At 36.6% G+C, this 26,977-nt stretch overlaps 1 protein-coding gene across 1 annotated transcript; it reads right to left on the minus strand.

Annotated features, from left to right (window-relative positions):
* Positions 1 to 848: 848 nt before the first annotated feature.
* rnf128a (ring finger protein 128a) lies at positions 849 to 26,462 on the minus strand. The gene is made up of 7 exons (XM_051674735.1): positions 25,833 to 26,462; positions 24,631 to 24,875; positions 15,846 to 15,917; positions 13,675 to 13,757; positions 13,459 to 13,555; positions 3,103 to 3,274; positions 849 to 1,657 (listed from the first exon to the last, which is right to left on the minus strand). Exons 1-7 carry the CDS (start codon positions 26,245 to 26,247, stop codon positions 1,566 to 1,568), a joined length of 1,176 nt encoding a protein of 391 aa, XP_051530695.1. The 5' UTR covers positions 26,248 to 26,462; the 3' UTR covers positions 849 to 1,565.
* Between the last annotated feature and the right edge of the window lie 515 nt (positions 26,463 to 26,977).

Raw genomic sequence — 26,977 nt, forward strand, 5'->3', positions numbered from 1 at the left:
CAACTCGTTAGCAACATACTTTTTTTTTTTTTTTAAAGACACGGTGGTTTTAATATTACGTTTGACATATGACTGTGTGTAATTTATACTGTAGAACAAAATGGCCAATTATCTTCTAGTAAGGTTTACCACAGACCTTATTTTAATCATAAATTGACAAACCCCATTGTAAATACCCTTATCAAATTCTTGAAGGAACCCACATGACGAATTAGCCTTCCAGGTTCGCCTACAAATTGAGAAAAGCGGAGCAATCCTGTCCACATAATAAAAATAAAAACGCAACAAATGTTCATTAAAATGTGTCTGTCTTTAAGTAAAATCATACAAATAAAAGCTTGGTTAAGATCATAGCTGTGCTTTATTGTTAAGAACGCACAGATATTTATTGACCAATCAGCATCCAGGACCAGAAATATTCTGGCCACTGCCTCACATGGGTAACTATAGGAGATAGTTGTGGAACAATTGTGAATCAGGCTGGATTTAAAAAATCATAATCAAAAATGATCATAAAATTAATATAAAACCAATTTGGTGTGCTATAAATATGGTTTAAGACTAATTTCTAAAGTCTTCAGTTCTAGATAAATGTCAAGTGTGTCATACAAGTCAAATATTTACATTTCCAATTTAAGTTGCAAATTAAAATCACAACAAATAGCAAAACCAAATTTAATTTGGCTTGGGTAATATTGTTGAGAATAAGTTAAACTTTTAGTTTCACAAAGTGGGACCCCTTCATTTCCATTTTACTGTGTTGATGACACAAAGCACTGTAACCTAACTTCCTGAGTTTTCACACTAGCACATACTCATCTGCAAGTCAAACAAGATGAATACAGGCATTTCATAAAATATTTTATTTACAATGTTAATCTTAATGTCTGTACTATTCATTCAAAGAATTAAGAATATTTCCATTTCTTATTTAAATATTCAAATCAGGAGAACTTAAAATACATTTTAAAACCAGCCCCATTAAGTCTATGCAGAGTTTTATACATTTGCACACATAAATAGGTGTAAGGCACAACATTTCTTAAAATTTAAAATTTCCATCAAAATTGGAACAATATATTGTCTAATAAACCGTGAATAATAGGGGAGAAAGTACAGTGAGTTATGTCCACTGATGAACAGCTGTTGGAGCACTCTGTCTCTCACTGTGCATCTCCACAGCTGCTCTGACATCATGATGATACTATTGAAGGCTGGAAGTCTCAAACCCTGACACAACCACAGTGGGAATTAAATCCTGAATCAGCAATAACAATACCCTGAATTAGCCACAGAGAATTAAACCGTGACCTCTGATCAGCCCAGAAATCAAATCACTGAGATCACCCACAGAGACAAACAGTCAGACACACACACACACACACACACACACACACACACACACACACACACACACACACATAGAGAAAGAGAAAGAGAATTTATAGGCACTTAGTCAGAATCTAATCAGAAATGGGCTCAGTAGTGCTTGAAAATGACTAGAAGTTCTTGAATCACAACCATTCATTTGTATGAGTGCAGTGTGTTGTGTCTGTCTGTGCTGCTCAAGTCCTGACTTCACTCTGGCTGTGAACGTCATTCTCGAAGGCAAAATTATCATACTGAGGCGGCACATCCAGCTGCTCCTCTCGCAAACCTGCAAACCAATCACAACAAACCAATTATAGTATATGATGTATGAATGCATCCTTGATTTTCATTACATCTGAATTATTTTAAAGGAATATTCTGTGTTCAATATGAGTTAAAGGAGCAATATGTAACATTGACATCAAGCGTTTAAAATGGGTAATGCAGTCCAAATTCAAAATATTGGAGAGAGTTGTCTCCCCGCACCCTCCTCCCCAGACTCCAAGCTCACGCGGGTTGCCAGGTTGAGGACACGCAACAGGAATGAGCAAACTGACAATGGCAAGCAACGAGCCTTACTCTGTAAGTTGATCAGCTAATGTATATGTTTGCAAATTATAAACCAGCTCATGTGGATTTTCTTTATAACTCTGTCAATGTTAGCTAGATGTATTGCTGGCTTCCATGGCTGCAGTGCGCTGTGTTTGCCCACTAACTTGTTTCAAATCTGACAACCCGGGGTGTCGAAATACTATTGGGAAATGGGCAGTGGGCGGGATCACACAAGCCAAAATACAAACAGAAAATCCGGCCCAGAACGGACATTTCAAAGTAGAATATACTGGCTGTAGTATTGTTTTCAGAGAAACCAGTATTTCAACTTAGGATGTTTCCTAAATATCTGATAACATATTATGATAATTTTATGCTTTAGTACGGTAAATATATTACATATTGCACATTTAAGCTCAATCAACAGCATTTGTGGCAAAATGTAGAGTACCACAAAAGAGATTTGACTAGTTTTCTTTAAAAATAAATAAATAAATTGTGGTTACAGTGAGGTACTTACAATGGAAGTCAATGGGACCAATTTTAAGAGGGTTTAAAGAAATTTGAAGCTTGTAATTTTATAAAAGAGCTTATATTAATTCTTCTGTTAAAACTTGTGTATTATTTGAGCTGTAAAGTTGTTTAAATCATCTTTTTACGGATGTTTTAGGGTTTAAAGCGCTGAATGAAGCATGGCAATGAAGTGGTAAAATTGGCTATAACTTTACACAGACAAGGTTAGTAAGCGATTATATCACACTACAATCATATTAACATGCATATAGTTTATGTTTTGTAGCTATACTTTTGAAACTGAGTTTTTTACTATTTACAGATTGGCCCCATTGACTTTTGTTTTTTGGGACGAGTGTAAATGTTTGTGGTTATCAATATTATGCCACAAATGCTGTAGACTGAGCTGAATTTGTATTTAACCCTAAATATTCCTTTAATTCTATATACTAAAAGACATTTTACCATTGTGTTTAATTCACCCTCACACCCATCTTAGCCTAATAAGAATGTGTAAATCAATTTTTCTATTACCATTACTGTTACATTTGGCAGTGATACCCTTTCTTTGTACTTATATGTTAAAGTTAAACAGCATATCGCTGCAAGTTTAAGTGCGTGTTTCTAACTGTTGGGAGAAATGTGAGTGTATGTGCGTTTTCAAACCATTTCGTGTGTCTTCGGCAAGACCGAGCTGCTCCTGTCCATGCATGGATGCATATCCAGAGGATGCTGTCTCACTATTTGTGTGTGATGCTGACTCACTGTGGAAGTCCTCAGAGGTAGAAAAAGACCTAAAATCATGCACTGAAATCTGTGGCTGCTCCTCCACATCCATCTACAAGAGATTTAGAAAAAAAAATGTTTACTAAATATCTGGAAAAAAACAAAACTTGTGTATTTTTTTAACTTAGAACAAATTTATAGGGCAAATTCCTATAAATTTGCATTCAAAATTCCTATAAATTTACATTTATATAAATGCAAATTCCTTTAAAAGGGGGAAAGAATAAAACCAGGCTTTGAAGTACATTATGCCAAAGGATAAAGATATAACTGAACTAACTCTCCAGGTTTCCATATATGGAATTCATGATGTCCAGTGTCAGTACAAGTAATCCTTGCAACATTTGAAAAGTGACAGGATCTGCCCACCCTCCAGTTATTGTCGCTCATTCACGTTCACACTGCAGCTGAATGTGGCTCAAATCTGATTTTTTCACTCACATGTTCCACAGATTTATTAATTAGATGACAATGTGAACAGCAAAAAAAAAAAAAAAAACGCTTTGAATTTGACATTGTCAAATCCGATCTGGGCCACTTTCATATGTGGAAATAAATCACATATCAGTATCTGATTTTTTCCAATGTGCCTCAAGTCTGAACAGCCAGGTCAGATTTAATGCGATTTTTTTTTACATCAATCTAACTCAACATTCGTCACTTGCATGCTTGATTTACCACATAATATGCCTGTTATGGTTTAAAACTTTACATTTCTAGTCATATCTTTTCCTTTCAAGACAAGAAAAGAAAATTATAAGCTTCAACAGTTGGGTTCAGCAGTTGGTTTGAATTTCACATAGTAAAATATGTACACTATATTGCCAAAAGTATTCGCTCATCTGCCTTTAGACGCTTATGAACTTAAGTGATATCCCATTCTTAATCCATAGGGTTTAATATGACGTTGGCCCACCCTTTGCAGCTATAACATCTTCAACTCTTCTGGGAAGGCTTTCCACAAGGTTTTGGAGTGTGTTTATGGGAATTTTTGACCATTCTTCCAGAAGCGCATTTGTGAGGTCAGACACTGATGTTGGACGAGAAGGCCTGGGTCGCAGTTTTCGCTCTAATTCATCCCAAAGGTGCTCTATCGGGTTGAGGTCAGGACGCTGTGCAGGCCAGTCAAGTTCTTCCACACTAAACTCGCTCATCCATGTCTTTATGGACCTTGCTTTGTGCACTGGTGCGCAGTCATGTTGGAACAGGAAGGGGCCATCCCCAAACTGTTCCCACAAAGTTGGGAGCATGGAATTGTCCAAAATCTCTTGGTATGCTGAAGCATTCAGTGTTCTTTTCACTGGAACTAAGGGGCCATGCCCAGCTCCTGAAAAACAACCCCACACCATAATCCCCCCTCCACCAAACTTCACAGTTGGCACAATGCAGTCAGACAAGTACCGTTCTCCTGGCAACCGCCAAACCCAGACTCGTCCATCAGACTGCCAGATGGAGAAGCGTGATTCGTCACTTCAGAGAACGCGTCTCCACTGCTCTAGAGTCCAGTGGCAGCGTGGTTTACACCACTGCATCCAACGCTTTGCATTGCACTTGGTGATGTATGGCTTGGATGCAGCTGCTCGGCCATGGAAACCCATTCCATGAAGCTCTCTACGCACTGTTCTTGAGCTAATCTGAAGGCCACATGAACTTTGGAGGTCTGTAGCGATTGACTCTGCTGAAAGTTGGTGACCTCTGCGCACTATGCGCCTCAGCATCCGCTGACCCCGCTCTGTCATTTTACGTGGCCTACCACTTCGTGGCTGAGTTGCTGTCATTCCCAATCGCTTCCACTTTGTTATAATACCACTGACAGTTGACTGTGGAATATTTAGTAGCGAGGAAATTTCACGACTGGACTTGTTGCACAGGTGGCATCCTATCACAGTACCATGCTGGAATTCACTGAGCTACTGAGAGCGGCCCATTCTTTCACAAATGTTTGTAGAAGCAGTCTGCATGCCTAGGTGCTTCATTTTATACACCTGTGGCCATGGAAGTGATTGGAACATCTGAATTCAATTATTTGGATGGGTGAGCGAATACTTTTGGCAATATAGTGTATATGAAACCATGCAGAGGTAGATTTAGCCCATATAACACAGCTCTTTGCTCATGTCACTCTTGCAGAAAACTGTTTCTACATTTCTCAAACTGTATTGAAATGCCAATGCAAGCAAGTGAATGAATGAATGAATGAATGTTATATTTATATAGCGCTTTTGACACTACACTCAAAGTGCTTTACATAGAGAACAGGGGACTCTCCTCACCCACCATCAGTGTGCAGAATCCACCTGGATGATGCGATGACAGCCATAGTGCGCCAGTACACTCACTCCCTGGGATTTTTAGTGACCACAGAGAGTCAGAACCTCGGTTTAACATCTTATCTGAAGGATGGTGCCTTTTTACAGTATAGTGACACTGTCACTATACTAAGGGTGTTAGGACTCACACAGACCACAGGGTGAGCACTCCCTACTGGCCTCACTAACACCTCTTCCAGCAGCAACCTTAGTTTTCCCCGACAGGTCTCCCATCCAGGTACAGATCAACCCTGCTTAACTTCAGTGGGTAATCAGTCTAGAGCTCCAGGGTGATATGGCTGCTACGAATGGAAACTGCTCATAATATTATATTCTTGAGCTTCAATGGTAATTAAATTCTACCATATGACTGCAAATTATTTAAGAGGACTTTATCCATCTGGTCTTCCATCAATTGCTGATATTTTATTAGATAGTCATTAAGTGTCCTATTCTGGTTAAAAAAAAAAACAAAACAAAAAAAAAAAAACAAAACAAAAAAAAAAAACTGCTAATAACAATTTTAATAAGTTAATTATAGATTTTAAATGATGAACATGTCTGTGTTTGTTATAAGCATGCTCATGGAGTTTTATACACATGTGGGTCAGTTAACGAGCTTCGGCTATTCAGACTAGTGTCTGATATGGGCTGCATTTAAAATGTAGTGTGAATGACCTTACAAAAAATCAGATTTGAGCAGAAAATCAGATTTGGGCCACATTCAGCTGTGATGTGAACTTTTATCATTAGCACCCCTTAACAGGCATGCAGAATTTCTGACATCTTTGGGTCACAACTGCCCAGGGAAACTCTTCAGAACAAGGCGTGAAGATCCCTTGCATATCGACAATCCTGGTCCAGTCCTTGAAAACGAAGACGGACGACAACAGGACAGTATAAGCTACTATCTTTATTTATCGTCACTCAATCAAGGCCTTTGAAATCTATTCACAGAGGCTGAACAGGAGAGTCCAGCAACTTGAATGGAAGGCAAAATGGTTTTATGGTTAACAGCAGGAAGTGTGACATCAAGAACATTACCTATTCTGCTGCATATGCTGTATATATAATTTTAATCTTTAATCTATAATAATTAGAATTTATCTTCTAGGAATTCACCTCAGTAGTCATCTCCATAGTTTGCATACCATCTCAAGCAGACATAAATAATGCACTCTATGAGTTGTATCCAGACGCAGCCCATTTTGTGGCCAAGGAATATTAAAGGGCAAACCCTTAAAAAGGTCATGCTAAATTAAAATTTCCACCAGAATCTAACTTGCTCAATCAGAGACAATAGAATCAGTGGCGGAGCCAGAGGGGTGTCCGGGGTGGCACTGGACACCCCTGACATCTGATTGGCCACCCCGGATGCCACCCCAACATTTTATTCGCTACTGGCAGTTGCTAATGCTGATTGACATCTCATTTAACCTCTTCTCAAAAGAAGAGTTTTTTTTTTTTTTCGGGTGTAAGAATTAAGGGTGATTGTATGTAGGTTGGTGGAGTAAAGTAAATCAGGAGAATGTATGTGGAGTGTCAATGGTCCATTTGGGTGATAGGTGGCGGTAATGCACTTATGTGTCTGCAATCCGCCGTAAAACAAGGAGGAGTTTTTTGTTTTTTTTACGTTTGCCGGCAGTGCGCGCAGTTTTCAAATGGACAGCAAGCCGAGGACGGTACAGAAGAACAAGAAAATGTCACACTTGAAGTAAGTTTTTAAGGTTTAGCATCATGTTTGTTTGCTGAATCAATTTTATGAGACAGAGTGCTCCAACTGCTGTTCATCAGTGGACATAACATTCACTGTACTTTCTCCCCTATTATTCACTGTGTGAGTTAATAAGGCCAGTTAATCAGATTAGAGAGATCGTTTTGCAATTTAGCACAACAATCCTTACGCTTACATCTGTGCTAGTAATACACGCTTATATCGTGCAGTGTGTAAGTTACAGTATACAAATGTTTAGCTAATGTGGGGAAGTAGGCTACAGCTTCAGCGAGTTAACATTTAGCAGTTTGAAATCGATTAGCTAATTCAGTTACTTCAGTTCAGAGTAGGGCTAGCAATGATCAAACTGGTAACTTAGACTGGTAGTTGATTTTAATGTACAGTTATGAAAATGAGGATTTGTAATTAAGATAAAAATGTTGGTAATTGGATGATTAAATGTAACCATAGGCGGTCATATTTTCAGAGTCAGTGTGGTCAGACTTCAGGACCACCAACAGGTCAGAGCATCTACCAGACACAGGCATTCAGTCACATGTCAAGTTGAGGAATTTAAGTTGAGATGATTTTGTCAGATTAAAAGGATAGTTCACCCAAAAATGAAAATTCAGTCATCATTTACTCACCCTCATGTCATTCCAAACCTGTATGACCTTCTTCTGCAGAACACAAAAGAAGATATTTTGAAGCATGTTGGTAACCAAATAGTTTTGGGTTCCCGTCGACTTCCATATGTATTTTTTTCCCCTATACTATAGATGTTGATGGGAACCAAAACTGTTTGTTTACCAACATGCTTCAAAATATCTTCTTTTGTGTTCTGCAGAAGAAAGTCAGTCATACAGGTTTGGACCTTTAAAATGTTAGATCATGTGTGTTCTTGTTGTTGATGGCTGTGGCATTTATATTGTGATTATACACTAATGGTTCTTGTGTTATAAATAGATGTATCAAGGGATGACACAGAAACCTCTGGTTCTGAGCAAGACAGTGAGTCAGAACTGCCAGGAGATGTCACTGAGCCCCTCCCAACTGCATCAAGCACCAGATTTGCTGATCCAAAAGGACCCAGAAGTAGGCCAGACCTATACTTTGAACTACACAGTTTAGTTAGCAGCTGTTAGTATCTAATCTTGTGGATCCGTTAATTACACATTTCCATAGAGATATTATAATATTATTTCTTTTGCATTTCAGACATCTCTAGATCCAGAGAAGAGGGTCCTGTACAGCCATGTTTGAAAACATTTCCCAGAACTCAGCATGGTACTAGGAAAAGGGCTTTCAACAGCTCCTGGTATAAGGACAATTCATGGCTTGAATATTCTGTAAGTCAAGATTCAGCTTGTTGTTGTACAGTGGGCACTATGCATGAAGGGTGCATTGCTTCGTGCAACTTGTAGACACAAACAGAGTGACCCAATTCTTTCCACTATGTGAGTGTTATTACTATCAATATCAGAAAAACAGCTTACAAATCATACTAGATCATACATACTACATTTTTTTTTATTTAAAAATAAATTTGTGATGTTTAGGTTATGGGATAGGTTTAGGGGATAGAAAATACAGTTTGTACAGTATAAAAATCATTATGGAAATTCCCCATAAAACATGGAAACCCAACATTGTGTGTGTGTGGACTAGTGTCGGTCGGACTATATCATTGGCCGATATTAGCCTTTCACCAAAATATCGGTATCGGTGTATATGTATATGCGCAGGTATGAAAACTTTTTTTCAGAACATATAATGCAGAAAACAATGCTTTAGAATTGGTGTCATGATGTAGTTTGTCCAGCAGAGCATGCTCCGACTCCACTGTTTATAGAGCTGACTCTGAACTGATGGTGGCTCTGCAGACAGGGCGGAGTTGAGCGGTCTCTTCTCGGTAAGCTGCTAACTAGTTTGTGAAATACATACTGGAAAGTTAATAAACAATGACCCCATCAATTTCCCTTTTCAATATAACTAATATAACATTAACCCTGTCCCTGACAACCATGTCACTCATGTCTGTTTGCCAGCTATAGTTTGTCAGTGCAGTAAGTAATTTAGCAAATTGAAAGGTAAACATCAGAGCATCTTTTTGCAGCTCAGCAAACAATGGTGTGGTGGTGGATTGTGTCTGTTGAGTGTTGATTTCACGCTATGTTGTTACCTAGTTAGTGAGACACAATGCTGGTCCATCTTTTACTCTCCATGACAACGAGCTTATAGCTAACTAGCTAACCACTTAGCTACTTCCATTGCTTATCAGCTGAGTGGAAGCTAATGTGTAAACATGTATTCACCAAACTGTTTTGTTCAGGATTCACAGTTTGGTACCCCGTTCAATCGAACAATTTCAGTCGTTGCATTTATAAAATGCAATATTTAAAAGTCTGGTTTTCCAATGTTGAAAGTTTCCCCTGAACTTGTATAGCAGAATACGGTGCAACACCGCTGCCACTATTTATCTCTTGTCTCAGCAGGTGTAAAGGCTTCTTGTTTTACAAACTGCCAATAATTGACTTGCAGTATTAATATAGTAAGCATTTGACTGATACTAAACAGTACTGATGTTTATTTAACTATTTATTTTATTTTTATTTATTCTTTATTTAAATGGTCAGCAACTGACTGATACTAAACTGTACTGATGTTTATTTAGCTATTTATTTTATTTGAATGTATTTTTTAAATGGTCAGCAACTGTCTGATACTAAACATACTGTACTGATGTTTATTTAACTATTTATTTTATTTTTATTTATTCTTTGTTTTAATGGTCAGCAACTGACTGATACTAAATTGTACTGATGTTTATTTAGCTATTTATTTTATCTGAATTTATTCTTTATTTAAATGGTCAACAACTGACTATTACTGAACATACAGTACTGATGTTTTTTAAGCTATTTATTATATTTTTATTCTTTATTTTCTCAGTGTTCATTTGTAGAATTTGTTGACAATGTATTATAATAATAATGTCAAATATTCTTTGATAAAAATATTTAAGAAAGCAGCCTTCTGAGTACCTTTGCATAGTCATATCGGTGCAAATTCGGTGAACAATCCACATAGAAAAGGTCTGTTTTCATTCCAGCTCAAAAATTAACTATATCAGCCACCATATCGTTAATCTGTGAATTTTCCCCCTCTTAAATCGGTATCGGTCTCAAATCCCATATCGGTCGGGCTCTATTTGCAGCTGTGACCACAGTTCTATTTTTGTAATGGTAAAATATAAACAAAGGCTAAGAGACAAAGCTCTGGTAAGCAGATAGGTCAAACTGGACTGAGTGACCGGAAGCCACACCCCAGGTTTCTTGTATTGCCTCAGGAACCTCTGGAAGTTAAGGAAAGACCCCAGATACTAAGAACCTTTTTTTTTTAGGTACTCCATTGAAAGCATCCTGTCAGGCAGTATTACTGTCTGGAATGGGAGCTGGAGCAAAAAGACCTGCAGAGGGCAGTCCTTTCATCTCACTTTCCTGCAACAATCAAAACCGCTTTGAAATATGTATTCTTTGTAATGAGCCAAGTGCTCAGTGTTAGAATTTTCAATCTTCTATCGGTCACACGTCTTTTTGTCATACCAATTTGCAGGTGAGAGTTCACCAAACTTGAACTTTGGTGCACAGCGGAATAGGACATTTCTTCAAATAAGTGTTTCCAGTCTTGTGTTTTCAGATGCGTTTGAAAGGGAGTGAATGGAGTGCAAAGTCTAGTGTGACCGTACTTTTAGAGCCAATATGGAGAAAATACACTTACTGCTTCACTAGCTACCCATAACTTATGGACATTACAAAATGCAATTTCACACCTCTTTACACACAAATCTACACAAACACATATTCTATACAGTAGGTAAATTTAGCCTGTTCAATTTGTATATTGCCCCACTATATACACTACACTCAAACTTATGGACACACTTGACTGAATTTATTCATTTATTATTGACTGAATTTAGTTTCACATGTTTTTAAAAACCTTTAGATCTAAACGCTTACGCTTGCCTTGAGTATTAGAAATTGGTTTTCAGTGCCTATGTACGCATTTCTTACCAAAACATTTTTAAAAAAAATAAGTTGGACAGGATAGTGAATGAAAAGAAACCAACAAATGCTAAACATACATGGGAAATCCTTCAAAACTTTATAACTGTTTAACTAGAATCTAAACTGTTTTCTCCCCCATATTTGTTATTTAAAAGTTTTGATTACTTTCCTATTCATCTAACATGCTGAAAATAGTAATAATAATGTCCAAACTTTTAACTGGTAATGCATTTATGTTTTGCCTTTCTGTCTTTATCTTAGTGCTTTTTTATAGCATGGAACATGTGGATAAAAGCATATTACTGCAATCTCAATAGAGCACGTGAAAATTAAACTTTGAACTTTCAGGCGTGTCACTGCTGATCCTGCTGTATCCCTCTAACACACTACCACAATAAATGATTTTATTTATGAAAGAGATATGACCTTGATGACCAGCAACAAAAGAACATGATTTCTCTTCCAAGAGTGCTCAACATTAGTCAACATACACATCAATGAACTGACACTGTCTGGTGCTCGTCACATTGTACATGACTCAGAAATCAACTGCTGTCTCCACATGACCTGGTTCTGCTGTCTCACACTGACTTTTGTCTGACATCATATGAGGGATGGAGAGAAACCTGCCTCATCTCCTTGTCTGTTGCTCTTTATCTTTTTAAATAATCATTCTGTTTAATTCCTATTTTGTTTTTGCACCTTTGTAAATTGTTCACAGCGACACTGTAGCTAACTGTAATGCATATGTACTGCCACACCAAAGTAGCACACTGAACTGAAACAGAGAAGGGAAGAAATTAAGTGTCTACGTGTGTTAACCAATTGTTCAGCTTTTAGCTTCATATCGTTTTACTGTGTTGAAATAAGTTAACAGAAATAAGAAAGGGGAAGTAGCTATATTTGTTAGTGTGGGTCTTCGAGAAAGATAGAGGAGCAAAAAAAAAAAAATGTGTGAACTGAACATTAATTTTCTAACACATCCCAGTTTTATGAAGGCAAATAATGTTTTTTTTTTTTTTTTTAAATATTGTTGGAGATACACTGGCGGCCAAACATTTGGAATAATGTACAGATTTTGCTGTTTCGGAAGAAAACTGGTACTTTAATTCACTAAAGTGGTATTCAGTTGATCACAAAGTATAGTCAGGACATTACTGATGTAAAAAACAGTACCATCACTATTTGAAAAATGTCATTTTGATCAAATCTAGACAGGCCCCATTTCCAGCAGCCATCACTCCAACACCTTATCCTTGAGTAATCATGCTAAACTGCTAATTTGGTACTAGAAAATCACTTGCCATTATATCAAACACAGTTGAAAGCTATTTGGTTCATTAAATGAAGCTTAACATTGTCTTTGTGTTTGTTTTAGAGTTGCCACAGTATGCAATAGACTGGCATGTCTTAAGGTCAATATTAGGTCAAAAATGGCAAAAAAGAAACAGCTTTCTCCAGAAACTCATCAGTCAATCATTGTTTTGAGGAATGAAGGCTATACAATGCTTGAAATTGCCAAAAAACTGAAGATTTCATACAAAGGTGTACACTACAATCTTCAAAGACAAAGGACAACTGGCTCTAACTAGGACAGAAAGAGATGTGGAAGGCCAGATACAACAGTAAAGAGAAGACTCAGGGGTGCAAACCTTATGGGAAGAATTGCTAAGAAAAAGCACTTTTGAAACAGAAAAGAAAAAGAAAAGGTTGGAGTGGGCAAAGAAACTCAGACATTGGACAAAAGATAATTGGAAAAGAGTGTTATGGATCTTAACCCCTATGAGCTTTTGTGAGATCAGCTAGAATGTAAGGTGCGTGAGAAGTGCACCTGAGTATGCACCAAATGTCACCTGAGTATCTGGACAAACTGACAGCTAGAATGCCAAAGATCTGCAAAGTAATTGTTGCACGTGGAGGATTTTTTAATGAGAACTCTTTGAAGTAGTTTAAGAAGTTCTGAACATTTATTTTCAAATTGTAATAGAAATTTTTCATGTTATTAATGTCCTGACTATACATTGTGATCAGTTGAATGCCACTTTTGTGAATAAAAGTACCAATTTCTTTCCATAAGAGCAAAATCTGTACATTATTCCAAACTTTTGGCTGCCAGTGTAAAACACACAGTGAGAAAACTCACCTCAACTCCGAGTGCTTTAAGAATATCACACTTGCACATAGGGCAGGTTCTGTGCTCCAGCAGCCACGGCTCTATGCAAGACTTATGGAAGAAATGACTGCAAAACACAAACACAACCATACACCCATATCAGGACTGGAAAAACAGGGCATTTATGATTGACAGTGAAAACATTTTTGAATGAATGACTAAGGATGATGGGGGGAGAAGACATACTTGCATGTAAGAATTGACAACACATCCCCAGGTTTGTACAATTCAATACACACTGCACATGTATCAGCATCAGGGCCAGTCTCCTGTAAGACAAACACATACCAAAACATTAACATAAATCATCAAAAAATTGTTTAAGCTGTTGTTTTTCAAGCAGTGTGTATAATTGTGTTTGATCACTTTACATATTGACATTATGCCTTCAATAAAAAATAAAATAAAAAAACTTGTAAAATGCCTTTTTTCATTTCCTTTTATGCAGATTCCTGTTTGTATAAATTTGCAATATAATTTTTTTTAAACCTACGTATATGTAAAGTTTCTTTTTTTACATTTTTGTTTTTCTGCTTTTGGCTCTGCATAATGAGTCCAAAGGTGCTGTAATGTTTACACTCTTCTCTGTTATATACAGTTTTAGCTTTAAGATACATTTAAATAAAAAGTATAAACCCTCAAGCACTAACTAATACAAACAAACAGACAACACATGAGTGCAAATATAACCTAAATGCATTAGCACACTGGAAAACACAAACACAGTCAATCAAAAATAATCACACACACAATGACAAAAAAATCTAGTTTCATTTTTATTTTTCTACCTTTATTTAACAAGGCATGTCATTTATAAACAATGACAGCCTGCCAAGAGGATTTTGTCCTCTTTAGAGATGCACCAGTCTAGGGATGGGCGTTATGACCAACATCTTATCACGATAGGAGTAATTTTATATCACGATAACGATATAGTAAAAGTTTTCTGGAAAATCAATAAAAATTGGTTTATATATAAAATAACCCTATTGTAATGCCTATTTTTGGAACTCCAATCAGTGAATTAAATACTGATTTCATTCTCCATTTGGGGTTTTCTTGGGTCAAAAATTATGCCCTCCCCACTGATAGATAAGCCCACGCTGCGCACATGGATACTTACATAATCGCAATATAGCAAAATCTCTACTCATTGACACTTTATATTGTCGCTACGATATATATCGTCATATCGCTCAGCCCTACACTGATCTGATACCTGGATAATTTTTACCGGATTGGGTATTGGTCCGACAGCCTGATCCAAATCCGATATGGTGTGTACTTATCATGGCCGTTACTGTCAAGCTCAAAAAATTGCATAAAAGTATCACTAAAGCACCATTAAAGTAGTCTTTATTTGAAGTCTACTGAAGACAAACAATAGCTTTGTGAATCTTAAAAGGCTGTGTCAACTTTTAATAAAGTCTACATGCGCAGATGTTGTGTCACACACACACACACACACATACATACAGTAGCACAAGCGGGCTGATGACATGCTGCTTTTTACAGCTTTTAGAGCGGCGCGCAATATGCGAGCGCTCCACACAAACTACATCTCAGATGTAGGTGCTTAATAGTTTGGTTCACTTATATTATAACATGCATTGAGATCGGAAGCAGAGGAGCAATTCACCAGATTTTGAATGAAGAGTATATTAAACTACTGTGAACTAGCCAACACACAGACACTCTAAGTTCACTGTCTTCCTGGAGTGTTCCATCAAAATAAAAGCCCCAGGGTTTTAAAGGTAAGAAACTATGACTGAAATACATTTCTACTTCATAATACAATTCTAATATTTATTATTATTATTAATAATAATAATACAAATAACAATAAAAATACATATATATTTTATCATAATTTATATTCAGTTACAATAATATTTAACTTGATTGGGTTCCAAAAAAACAACTGTGCAATTGAAAAGTGGACTGATATCCTGTTAAAACTAAAGTGAACAAAAAAGTGGTCTTAATCCAGATTAAAGTTGTGTAATGTGTAAAGAGAACTTTAATAGGCTACATATTTTTTATGTAATCGTTTTTTTCTTCTCTATTTCATAATGAAATAATGTTTAGTTAGATGTTTTGTTTCTTTACATATAAAAGAGTTCCCCCAATCAGTTCCACCCAGTAAGGTAAAGATCTTCTAAACTGATTATGAAAAACAACATCACTGTTTGGATCGGATCAGGATCAGTATCAGCCAATGTGGAGTTCAGTTATTGGAAATGGATCAGGTGAGAAAGAAATGGTATCTGTGCCTCCCTAGTCCTCTTGAAGGATAGAGGGGGAACATTTATGGTATTCATGTATAAATAAAGACCACAGGAAATAGACAGATGTACCTGATCCCCTTGTCTCAGAATACGGACCTGCAGCTGACCAATCGCCTTCTTTGCTTCAGCCTTCAGTTTTTTCTGTAAAAGGGCAACAGACAAATAGAGTTTCAGGTATGTGTGAGTGTGTGTTTGTGTGTGTACAGTATGTGTGATCTGGTGTTTCTGATCTGGTCGCACTGGTTTTTCAGGAAGTGTATGAACAATGCAGAACTGTAACATGAGTACCAACACTAAGCAGACACACAAAGTTCACTGCACACACACACACAAATTGTTTGCTATAATCTACAAACACTTGCAACAAAGGGCCTTAAATATACAGGAGTATTAAGTAAATATGCAGGGAGAGTTACACTTACCATTTACAAAAAAATAAAAATAAAAAAAATAAATCAACATTCATTGTGAGTTATTGTGTCAGTTCACACATACACACTATACTCCAAATCATAAAATACATAATATACAATTACAATATAACAATGATGTGGTTAGATCACTAGTTTCTCAAACTGCTTCTAAACCTCGATCACACATACTGAAGTCCTTAGTCAATCCATTCCACACTTTCACAATCCAGCAAAAAAAAAAAAAAAGGAACTTGTTTGGTTGTATGGTTTCAAAATGAAGCACTCTCCCCTTATGCTGGAAATTTAAACACACACACACACACACACAATCAAAATTTAGCAATGAATAAGAAGGGTCTGAGTAACAGACATAGACATGCCTGCAGGCACATAATTGTGTGTGTGCCTGCATGTGGTTATTGACTAAACAGCATGCAATGAACCTATATTATATTATATTATATATATATATATATATATATATATATATATATATATATATATATATATATATATATATATATTTGTTTTGAGTGACCCTTCCAGCCTGGCACAATAATACTGACTCAACCAATGGTGTGAGTTTGGGGTGGGACTATCAATCAACAGCAGATGAGGGGCATATTGGGAAAGCTGTTTGAAAACTATACTGCACACTTCTGCACTATTCTAAGTGTAAGTAGTGAGAGTATTATGTTAAAACTGAAAATGCAGCAAAAAGAAGTGTACTTTAAGTACCCGGATGTTGCACTTTTTCAACCATCAAAACAGAGTGTGGAATGTTGGACACTTCATGCACTCAGCGCACGTGTCTTGCCGTACATAGCGGTAGGGGCAGAGTTACCTGGCTGCTTTGCTGGTCTGACAAAACAGTTATTATGTAATAATGAAGAATGAAGCAGTTAGCGAAACTTAGTGGATACAGCACGTTACAAATGTGAGTTAAAAGCTTTACCATCACCTCAAGATGTGTGAATATGCACGTTGTTTTAGATACAAGTATTGAACTGAGGTTGGCTAAGGAGCTAAACCAAGCGGGAACACATCACGTGTCCTTGAAACGTCACTTCTGTCAGCAAATGCTTCCATGTAGTAAAAAACGTTAAGTGTTTCATTTGGGATGATACTACATTTTTAAAAGTCATACACTACATGGCTAAGTGCATAGTACAGTTGAAGTCAGAAGTTTACATACACTTAGGTTGAAGTCATTAAAACTCATTTTTAACCACTCCACATATTAAATATTAGCAAGCTATAGTTTCGGCAAGTCGTTTAGGACATCTACTTTGTGTATGTTTTCCAAAAATTGTTTACAGACAGATTGTTTCACTTTTAATTGACTATATCACAATTCCAGTGGGTCAGAAGTTTACATACAGTTAACTGTGCCTTTAAGCAGCTTGGAAAATTCCAGAAAATGATGTCAAGCCTTTAGACAATTAGCTTCTGATAGGAGGTGTACTGAATTGGAGGTGTACCTGAGGATGTATTTTAAGGCCTACCTTCAAACTCGGTGCCTCTTTGCTTGACATCATGGGAAAATCAAAAGAAATTAGCCAAGATGTCAGAAAAAAAATTGTGGACCTCCACAAGTTTGATTCATCCTTGGGAGCAATTTTCAAATGACTGAAGGTACCACGTTCATCTGTACAAACAATAGTACGCAAGTATAAACACCATGGGACCACGCAGCCATCATACTGCTCAGGAAGGAGACGCAGTCTGTCTCCTAGAGATGAACGGAGTTTGGTGCGAAAAGTGCAAATCAATCCCAGAACAACAGCAAAGGACCCTGTGAAGATGCTGGAGGAAACAGGCAGACAAGTATCTATATCCACAGTAAAACGAGTCCTATATCGACATAACCTCAAAGGCTGCTCAGCAAGGAAGAAGCCACTGCTCCAAAAACGACATAAAAAAAGCCAGACTACAGTTTGCAAGTGCACATGGGGACAAAGATCGTATTTTTCAGAGAAATGTCCTCTGGTCTGATAAAACTAAAATGTAACAGTTTGGCCATAATGACCATCGTTATGTTTGGAGGAAGAAGGGTGAGGCTTGCAAGCCGAAGAACACCATCCCAACCGTGAAGCATTGGGGTGGCAGCATCATGTTGTGGGTGTGCTTTGCTGCAGGAGGGACTGGTGCACTTCACAAAATAGATGGCATCATGAGGAAGGAAAATTATGTGGATTTATTGAAGCAACATCAAGAAATCAGCCAGGAATTTAAAGCTCAGTCAAAAATGGGTCTTCCAAATGGACAATCACTCCAAGCATACCTCCGAAGTTGTGGCAAAATGGCTTAAGGACAACAAAGTCAAGGTATTGGAGTGGCCATCACAAAGCCCTGACCTCAATCTGATAGAAAATTGGTGGGCAGAACTGAAAATGCATGTTCGAGCAAGGAGGCCTACAAGCCTGACTCAGTTACACCAGTTCTGTCTGGAGGAATGGGCCAAAATTCCAGCAACTTATTGTGAGAAGCTTGTGAACGGCTACCCAAAACGCTTGACCCAAGTTAAACTATTTAAAGGCAATGATACCAAATACTAACAAAGTGTATTTAAACTTCTGACCCACTGGGAATGTGATGAAAGCAATAAAAGCTGAAATAAATAATTCTCTACTATTATTCTGACAATTCACATTCTTAAAATAAAGTAGTGATCCTAACTGACCTAAGACAGGGAATGTTAAATGTCAGGAATTGTGAAAAACTGAGTTTAAATGTATTTGGCTAAGGTGTATTTAAACTTCTGACTTCAACTGTATATTTTGTAAGTGCATAGTGGATAGTGTGTATTTTGGGACACAGCTTATGTTAATTTTTTGCAATTCCATTCAGTGGCGCTAATGCCGTTGAAATTACAAACTTCAGATTTAATGTTAAATTATCTAATTGTGGTGCATTACTGTTATTTTTCTGCTTTGTTTCCTCAAGATGACTTGAGTAAACTTAAAATTACTTTTGTCGAGGTCACAAGAAGAATAACTCCTAATCAAGAGAACAAGATAAAATGTACTGTAATAGTTTCCTCAATGTTTGGAAAAGTTAAGACCTAGGTGTTGATTGTTACAAAAATAACAGATTTCAATTTTGCTTTTTGTTGAAGGTCACAATAAAACTGCCTAGGAACCTTCATTTATTTTTGTTTCTTTTTTTTCTGTTTTAGTCTTGTCTCAGACCCAGACTTTCTTTATTAAACTATGAACATTCTTCATAAAACACAAATTAAATATTCAATACAATGGTAATCTTAACAAAGAGTAAAATAAAAAATGTCAATAATTTTTTTTGTGTGTGAAAAGGATTATACATTTTTCAAATTGAACTGTAGCATCATTTCCACAACACTAAACAATTTTGTCCCTAATAAAAGTTTTTTCAAAAGTTAGTGTACTTGATGAAGTCCACAAAAGTGTCAGTGAAAAGCATGGTTGAGATGTTTGAAGAAAAAGAAAATTAGTTAAATAACACTTTTATATTAAACATATTTATACTGCAGAATATTTGTAATGGGTGTCATTTCCAAAGTGGTAATTTTGCCCAATTATGCAAAAAGTGGGAACATATTACTTAATTTTATTTAGTATACATAAATGTTAGCTATTAAATTAGCCTCAAAGACAATGGAGTTTTTCATTTTAGATGTGATGGAAATGAGTCTTTACTTTCCAGAATTCCATTAAAGTGCCCAGAAGTAACACCCAATGATGCACTGTTTCTTTGGGCATCCATATGTTTGAAAACAGTCATTCATTTTGCAAATTTTTTTTGGATCCACTATGAACTTGAAATGTTTGCAAATAAGTCAAAGATTTCCCAGCTGTAGTTCAATACTGAAAATCAATGGAAATGTGGATGGACTCCAGTTAAACTGCTGCCTATTTGTTTAACTCTGATTCAAGTAACCTCAGTTAACCACACATTTTTTGGCCTGTCTTTCTTGCAGATTTTCTTTTGATCCACCAAGATGCAAAATCAGAAATGCTCAGCCACATACATGCATAGCTTTGAGGAATTATTGGTTCTGAATCTGATGTTGAGAGTGATGCGTGCGTGTTAAATTTCAAGCACTGTTCATTGCCTGAAAACAACAGTCAAAATTAAAGGATCTGCATTCTTCTCTTATCAATGAGCCCATAACACAATCTTTATTCACTAAATAAGTTCAGTCTGGCATTGGAAAGGACCAAAAAGTAACTGTGTTTGTCAATGTCAAGGCAGTTAATGATCAGAGTGAAATGTTGATAAAGGGAAGTTGGCTCAGGTGCTGCCTTTGATATATTAGGCTACACATTAGAGGGCTGAAATTCACCAAAATGTCACAGTTGGATGTTAATACTGGTTTAAGAGTTCTGTATATGTTAATACCACTAATTATTTTTAAACAAGTTACACGACTATAAAATGGTTTAGTGTAATAGATACTCAATATGAAAACAGTGAAGAACATTTTATAATAACAAACACTTCACTGAATTAAACTCTTTAGGAACAAATATGTAAATGTATTATTATTTTATACTAAATTAAAAGCGCTAAAGTTCATTATCACTCAAACTGTAATATGCAAGGTAGGAAAATGTATTATCTACAGTTTACCACATTAATTTACTCTGAGCCACTCTACAAAGAAGTAGACTGACAGGAAGTTTCCATAAACATTACCATAATGCCCAGCAAAGCAGACAAAACTAGGTCTAGGCTTTGTTAGTTCAATTAATAGTTAAAACACTAACAAGCTCTCTCTGTTTGAGTGTCTCAGTAGCAGTGACAACCTGTTTTATCTGTCAACATGTTTTTTTTGTGTCCTTTTTAAGCTTGAAGAGATGGTCACCATAAATTGCCATTGTATGACATCACTGAGCACAATATTTTTTTCCCAATTTCACCCTTTGTGTTAAGAAAAAGAAAGAAAACCATATGGAGTTAAAACAACACAGGGGTGAGTAAACAATGACTGAATTTTCATTTTTGGGTGAACTAATCCTTTAATGTTACTGCTCAGCCATGCAGGACAGAACTTTCCCCCTTTAATAAAGAACTTGCCGTTTGTAGGTGCAAATAACTGCATCTCACTATCACAAACACACAGAGAATGTACAACAGTGGCTGTATTAATGACTACATTTTTTCTATTTGAATTATAGTCATCTGCTTCTATAATTTTCTTCCTCTTATCCTCTAGAACAGTAACAACCCATTTGAACAGGTACTTATCAGGCATGTTCAAATAAGAATAGCATTCTAGTATATTTCACTTTTTGTTTCTAAAATTACTTTTTTCACAGTGGATTTTCCCCTGAAAACGGTCTGTGTGTGTAACCTCTGACAATAGTAGGAGAAACTGGTTGTGAATTTGGTTAAACTTTATCCAGATCAAAACATTCCCTTTGTACTACCTAACTAAAAACACAGAACCCAGAAAACTGTGAAAGTAGACCAACTAGTTAGAAGCCAGATTTGCCAGATTTACCAAACTAATGAACAAGCATGTGTGCTGGAGAGTGAAATTATACATGCGTGATGTGATGAATGAACACAGTCATATAGAAATGTCACGGATATTATTTTAAAGGATATGTGTGTAATTTTTCAATTTTAAAATACTTGCTCCTAACCCCGCTTAATATGCAGAGAGAGACAACTATGAATAGGCCATTTGTAGGTTGATTTCCCCCAAAGTGTAAACAGTGACATTATCAAAACATAGTGAACTGCTTTTCCGGAGCTGAGAAGTGAAGCCGTCAAAAACAGCCAAAACGCCAAAGTAAATGCTCTATTTAACTAGACGCTTGAAATTGATAACATGTGACAGGAATATCTTACTTCTGTAAAGTAAAATGTAATATTCAATGTGGTAGTAGCAATAATAATAATAATATATCAATAATAATAACACTAAATGAAAGCAATATTTTAAGCAAGCGTTTCAACACTGCTTTCATTAATACTGTGATGCTTTACTGTGCAGCACTATATTTGACAAATAAATAAATAAAAATAATAATAATACAAAACAAAAAACTCAAATTTTGGGTTTTGGATTATGCTGTGAGTCTCCATATAGACACTCTTCATTTAATAAAAAAAAAATACTGCAATGGTATGTTTAAAAGTAATTGTTCTGTTTTCATTTGATTAGAATTCTATGAATTAATTTGATTAGACAGCTTTTTTTAATGATAACATGTAATTAAACTTTAAAACCCATCATTCAGAGAAATTAAAATTAAAAACGCAGAATTTTGGAAAAAATAAAATGGAATTTAGAAAAAATGAAACTGATTCCATATAGGGGGCCTATATAAAGTAGGGAAGTATACATATTCAGATGTAGCTATTGTTTTGCTTATTTGAGCATTCCGGACAGCTCAACACAGCAATATTGGTTCAAACAATGGTGGGAGTTTGGGGCAGGAATGTCTGTTTTCCGACCAATGGAAGATAAGGGGAATATTTTGTGCAATTTTGTTTGGTGATAAAAATTACCCACTTCACCTTTAAACTTTCACATAATTTAAGGAAAATTTTTAGTTGCATCACTGAATATTATAAGAGGTTTAGTATGATAACCACAGTTTCCGCCAAAATACCAGTTACTACAATTACTACAATGACTTCTACTGTAAAAAGTAATTAGTTAATGTGGGATCTCCTTGATACAGTGTTTAGAAGCTTACAGAATCTGAAATTGTTTATATTTAATTCTTATTTTTATTTATTAACCCTTTATGCTCGGATGGGCTCATCATTGTTAATAAATTATTACAGTCTTGACCAATGCAAAATATGTATCGTTTTAAAGCTTAGACACTTTACAATGCATGTAGGCATTATGACCAAAACTGAACAAGAGCTTTGAAATTTGCAGAGAAATTAGAAGTGTTCCATTTTGATAATTTATTAATAATTTTGCACTGCACATTTTATTGTAATCGTAAAAAATAAAAAGATCAAATAGCCATGTGTCATATGTCCTTGGAAAGCAAGAGTGTATGTTGTCAACTCAACTTCAAACAACATAAACTTCTGTCCGAAATAGGCTTCTGCCGAAATAGGCTTGAGGGTTTACCGGGACTGCATAGTAAGTTAAGAAATTATTAAAGAAATAAATTTCTGTTAAATAATAATAATAATAATAATACATTATTATAGTAATAATTATTATACTATATTTCTACAATAATTTCTTAATATTATTAATGCAATAATATAATATTCAAGTTGACTGGGTTTCAAAAAAATAATGATGAAATGTGAACTGACCCTTTCACAAATTAGACCTTTTTTTTTTTAAACAATGCAGACAGATGCAATGTTCTCCCCCTCTGTTTCACTGTTTTCTTTATTTATTTAGTTTGGTTCTTTTTAGAGAACTCAAGTGTGAACTCATTCTAGAACAGTATTTGTGGTAGGCAGTAAATCACGGGCAAAACATGGTTTAATTTTGGTTAAAAGGAATAACACAGATTTTTTTGTTTTAGGTTTATCATATCGCAGTTCAAATCGCAATCTTTTTCAAAATAATCACAATTACATTTTTTGTCAAAATCGTTCAGCCCTAGTAACTGGATGCATAGATCATTAGATAATCCACACGAAGCACAATGTGCACACAGCATATAATGCGCAATCTGGCTAAAGTCACATTAGCTTTCCTGGATCAGATGACTTCATCTGAAATTATGTAGTACGTTGTCCAGCATCATGGAACACTAAACCAATCATATAAGGATTGAGATTGCTGCAACCAGAGGTGGAAGTCATCCAAATATGGGCAGAGTGGATCGTTCACTCTAATTACATATGGCCACCAAGAGATTGCGCCAAGTACATGACACAGATTCAATGATGAGTCAAATGACACAAATGTAACTGAATGTGATCTCGTTACTCATACCTGCATGCTTTGGAGAGAGAGCATGCCTTTAATCATCATTGCATTTGCAAGTGTAATTAGTTCTTATGTACAATTATTGTGTTTTATTTGTTTGGAGAGGCTTTTGGACACTTGGATAAATGTGTGTAATCCTTGATGGCTTTGTGGTATCAACACAACATTTTACTCAGTAACAGGTGACATGATTTTCAGCAGTGTCTTAGGTTTAGAGCCACAGAATTTATCTTAATCTATATCATTAAAAAATTTGAAAAGGTTTTTTTTTTTTTAATTTTGGAATTTAAAAATACTTTTTTTAAGCCATTAATTTTGGGTATGCCACTGAATACGGAAATCTTTAAAAACACCCTTAGAGATTAGAGATTTAATGTATTTATTTTTCATAACAGTGGTGTCCAATACCAAGTTACTACAGTTCTTTTGTAACAGCAGTTAACTGGTATTTTGGCGGAAACGACTGTAAGGACTAAGCTTTAAAATCCATCAAAGCAGAAACTATCCCTGCAGGATAGAGCCTGTGATGTTGTACCTGTTTGCGGTTCTGCTGTCTGAGGCCGTTCAGTCTCCGTGCGGAGTAGAAGATGAAGTATCCAACCGTCGCCGCGGTGACGATGAAGAAGGAGATGGAGACGAAAAACACGGAATAGTGGCTCATCCAGGGACCGTGTTGCTTCCCGACCTCTATTACTATGGCAACCGGTACGCCTTGCTTCAGCAGCCCAAACAGCTCCATCCCACGGATGTGCCCAATCATAACGGCAACGATGCTCGTGCCTGCAGACACACACACACACACACAAAGCAGAGGCTACTGAAAACAAACGCAGGACGCATGTGCGCACCAAAACACGCGCGCTTAGCAACCTGACGGTTGAGGAGTGACAGAGCGGAGTCGTTAACAACACTATTTCCATTTGATTAATAGCATAATAAATAGCCTATGTAAAAAAAAAAAAAAAAAAAGAATCTTGCAGATAATAATCATAAATCTTCATAAAACTAATGAGAAGTAATCCAGGCACCCTGCGGATAGGCCAATGCACTGGGGTCAGCGTGCCTGTCATGAAACAGTGATCACTGACAGAGTCAAGTGTTTGTTTCTCTTTTGTTCCCCCCGACGAACAAAAAAAGTCTGCATGCGCATCACACTAAAACACTGCATGACCAATTCCCAATCACCTGTCTGGGCTCATCATAAGACAATAATCTGCAATAGACACGTATAAACAAATGCAGTTTTATGACATGACATAACGTGATAAACGCGCAGGTTTATTACAGGTAATTGGACAAGCCCTGTCAGGAAGCCGAGTCATTACACAATGCAGTTTTCTCACTGAGGCTCAGCGACAAAACTTCAGTGCTTTAAAAACGCAAACCAGATCATACCAGATCTCAGTTGCGGTTCTAGAACGGCTTCCTTCTTTATCCTGGACAGGTATGAGTAGAGTTTGGGCTCTTCCATAGACAAAGTCACGGGGACGTGATCTCTGTATCAGCCGTCCAGTTTACACAACTTACACAACACAACGCCCGGGTTAGAGTACAACTGGCGCCGAACTGAGAATTGATTGATCAAAATAAAAAAGGCAGGAGATCACTTACACATACACAAACGTACAGCGAAAACATACACTGGACCCCGCCTAAAAAACGTCTTATAAGGACCATCTGTGGTCCAGAGACTTTTAGGTCACCTCCAGACTTCACCTGAAACTTCTGGGTACATACCTGGGTGAGACATCTGAATGACCCGATTTTCGCTTCCGTCGTCGTTGAAAATAATAGCAGCGGCGGCTCCGTTCATAGCCGCGACGTTAATTTTGTCGGAGAAAGTGCATCCGTTTCCACGCTGGATTAAGGCGATCCATCCCCTAGAGCCGTTCGGTCGGCGATAAACCGTGTCCCACTCACAACCGTAGATCGGTTCAGCTAAATAAACATTCCCCGCTACAGAAGTTTTGGGTGAATCTTGCCCATACAAACCGATCTCCTCTTGACGCCAGATGGTTTGGTTTGTTTCTGGATTGACGTAGGAAATGTTCAGGTAGGCAGTGCACAGGTAAGTGGCCCGCACACTCGACACTTGAAGAACAGAGGCCACCAACAGCCACGAAAACACATCCAGACTCGCAAGAGGCCCCATACTCGGCAAACCAGCGCTGCCGCAGAATATATAAAAAATAACACAACTGAAAACAAATTGGACCTGGTCTTAAACGTTTCAAAATTTGTTCCGAAAACACACCGTCGACTTTAGCTCTGTGTTTGAGCGCCTACAGTACAGGTGTTTTAGTAACGCAACTGAAGAGAAACTCTACCTCGCTGAGGTCACTGTGTCTGAAACTACGCCCATCACACTCTTAAAGGCAAACACGTACTTTATTTTTTTAACTCTCTCATATACACATGTTAGTTTGTTTCTTCTTAACTATTTGTATTTTTCTGCCTTTCTTTATTCTGTCCTTGTTTTCGGTGTCTCTCCAATTTCTACTGTTGGTTTTAAACACAAACTCTCTCGCTCTCTCTCTCGGATTACAAATACAGAAGTAGGCTACTTGACACAAAATATTACATTAATAGAGCTGTTCAGGTTGTAGTCCAAAAACCCGAAAGAGAATTAGCATTTTTGAACCAATCATGATGGGTTCTTGTTTTTATAATGGCTGTTTTGGATTTATGACTAAAATATAATCTGTGGTAAACATTACTTCAAGATACCTGGACGTTTTGTTTTACAACAGTTGTGAATTTTGAAGCCGCTGTGTTTTTCTTTCTTTTTTGTATGTTGCTAACAAGTTGCTAGATAAGAACTACTATGTTTTTCCATTTCTTTAGGCATGTTCACCCACATGCTTGTGGTATTTGTAGTCCTA

This window comes from Myxocyprinus asiaticus, chromosome 3 (genome assembly GCF_019703515.2).
Source record: "Myxocyprinus asiaticus isolate MX2 ecotype Aquarium Trade chromosome 3, UBuf_Myxa_2, whole genome shotgun sequence".
Lineage (NCBI taxonomy): Eukaryota > Metazoa > Chordata > Actinopteri > Cypriniformes > Catostomidae > Myxocyprinus > Myxocyprinus asiaticus.

What these genes read in the sequence shown, in the direction of transcription:
- rnf128a (XM_051674735.1), bottom strand. Translation starts at nt 26,247, where the DNA reads ATGGGGCCTCTTGCGAGTCTGGATGTGTTTTCGTGGCTGTTGGTGGCC. An exon ending in TTAAAGCACTCGGAGTTGAG is followed by an intron (nt 3,275 to 13,458) that starts GTGAGTTTTCTC and finishes AATCTCTTGTAG; the next exon opens with ATGGATGTGGAGGAGCAGCC. An exon ending in TGCCGAAGACACACGAAATG is followed by an intron (nt 1,658 to 3,102) that starts GTTTGAAAACGC and finishes ATTGGTTTGCAG; the next exon opens with GTTTGCGAGAGGAGCAGCTG.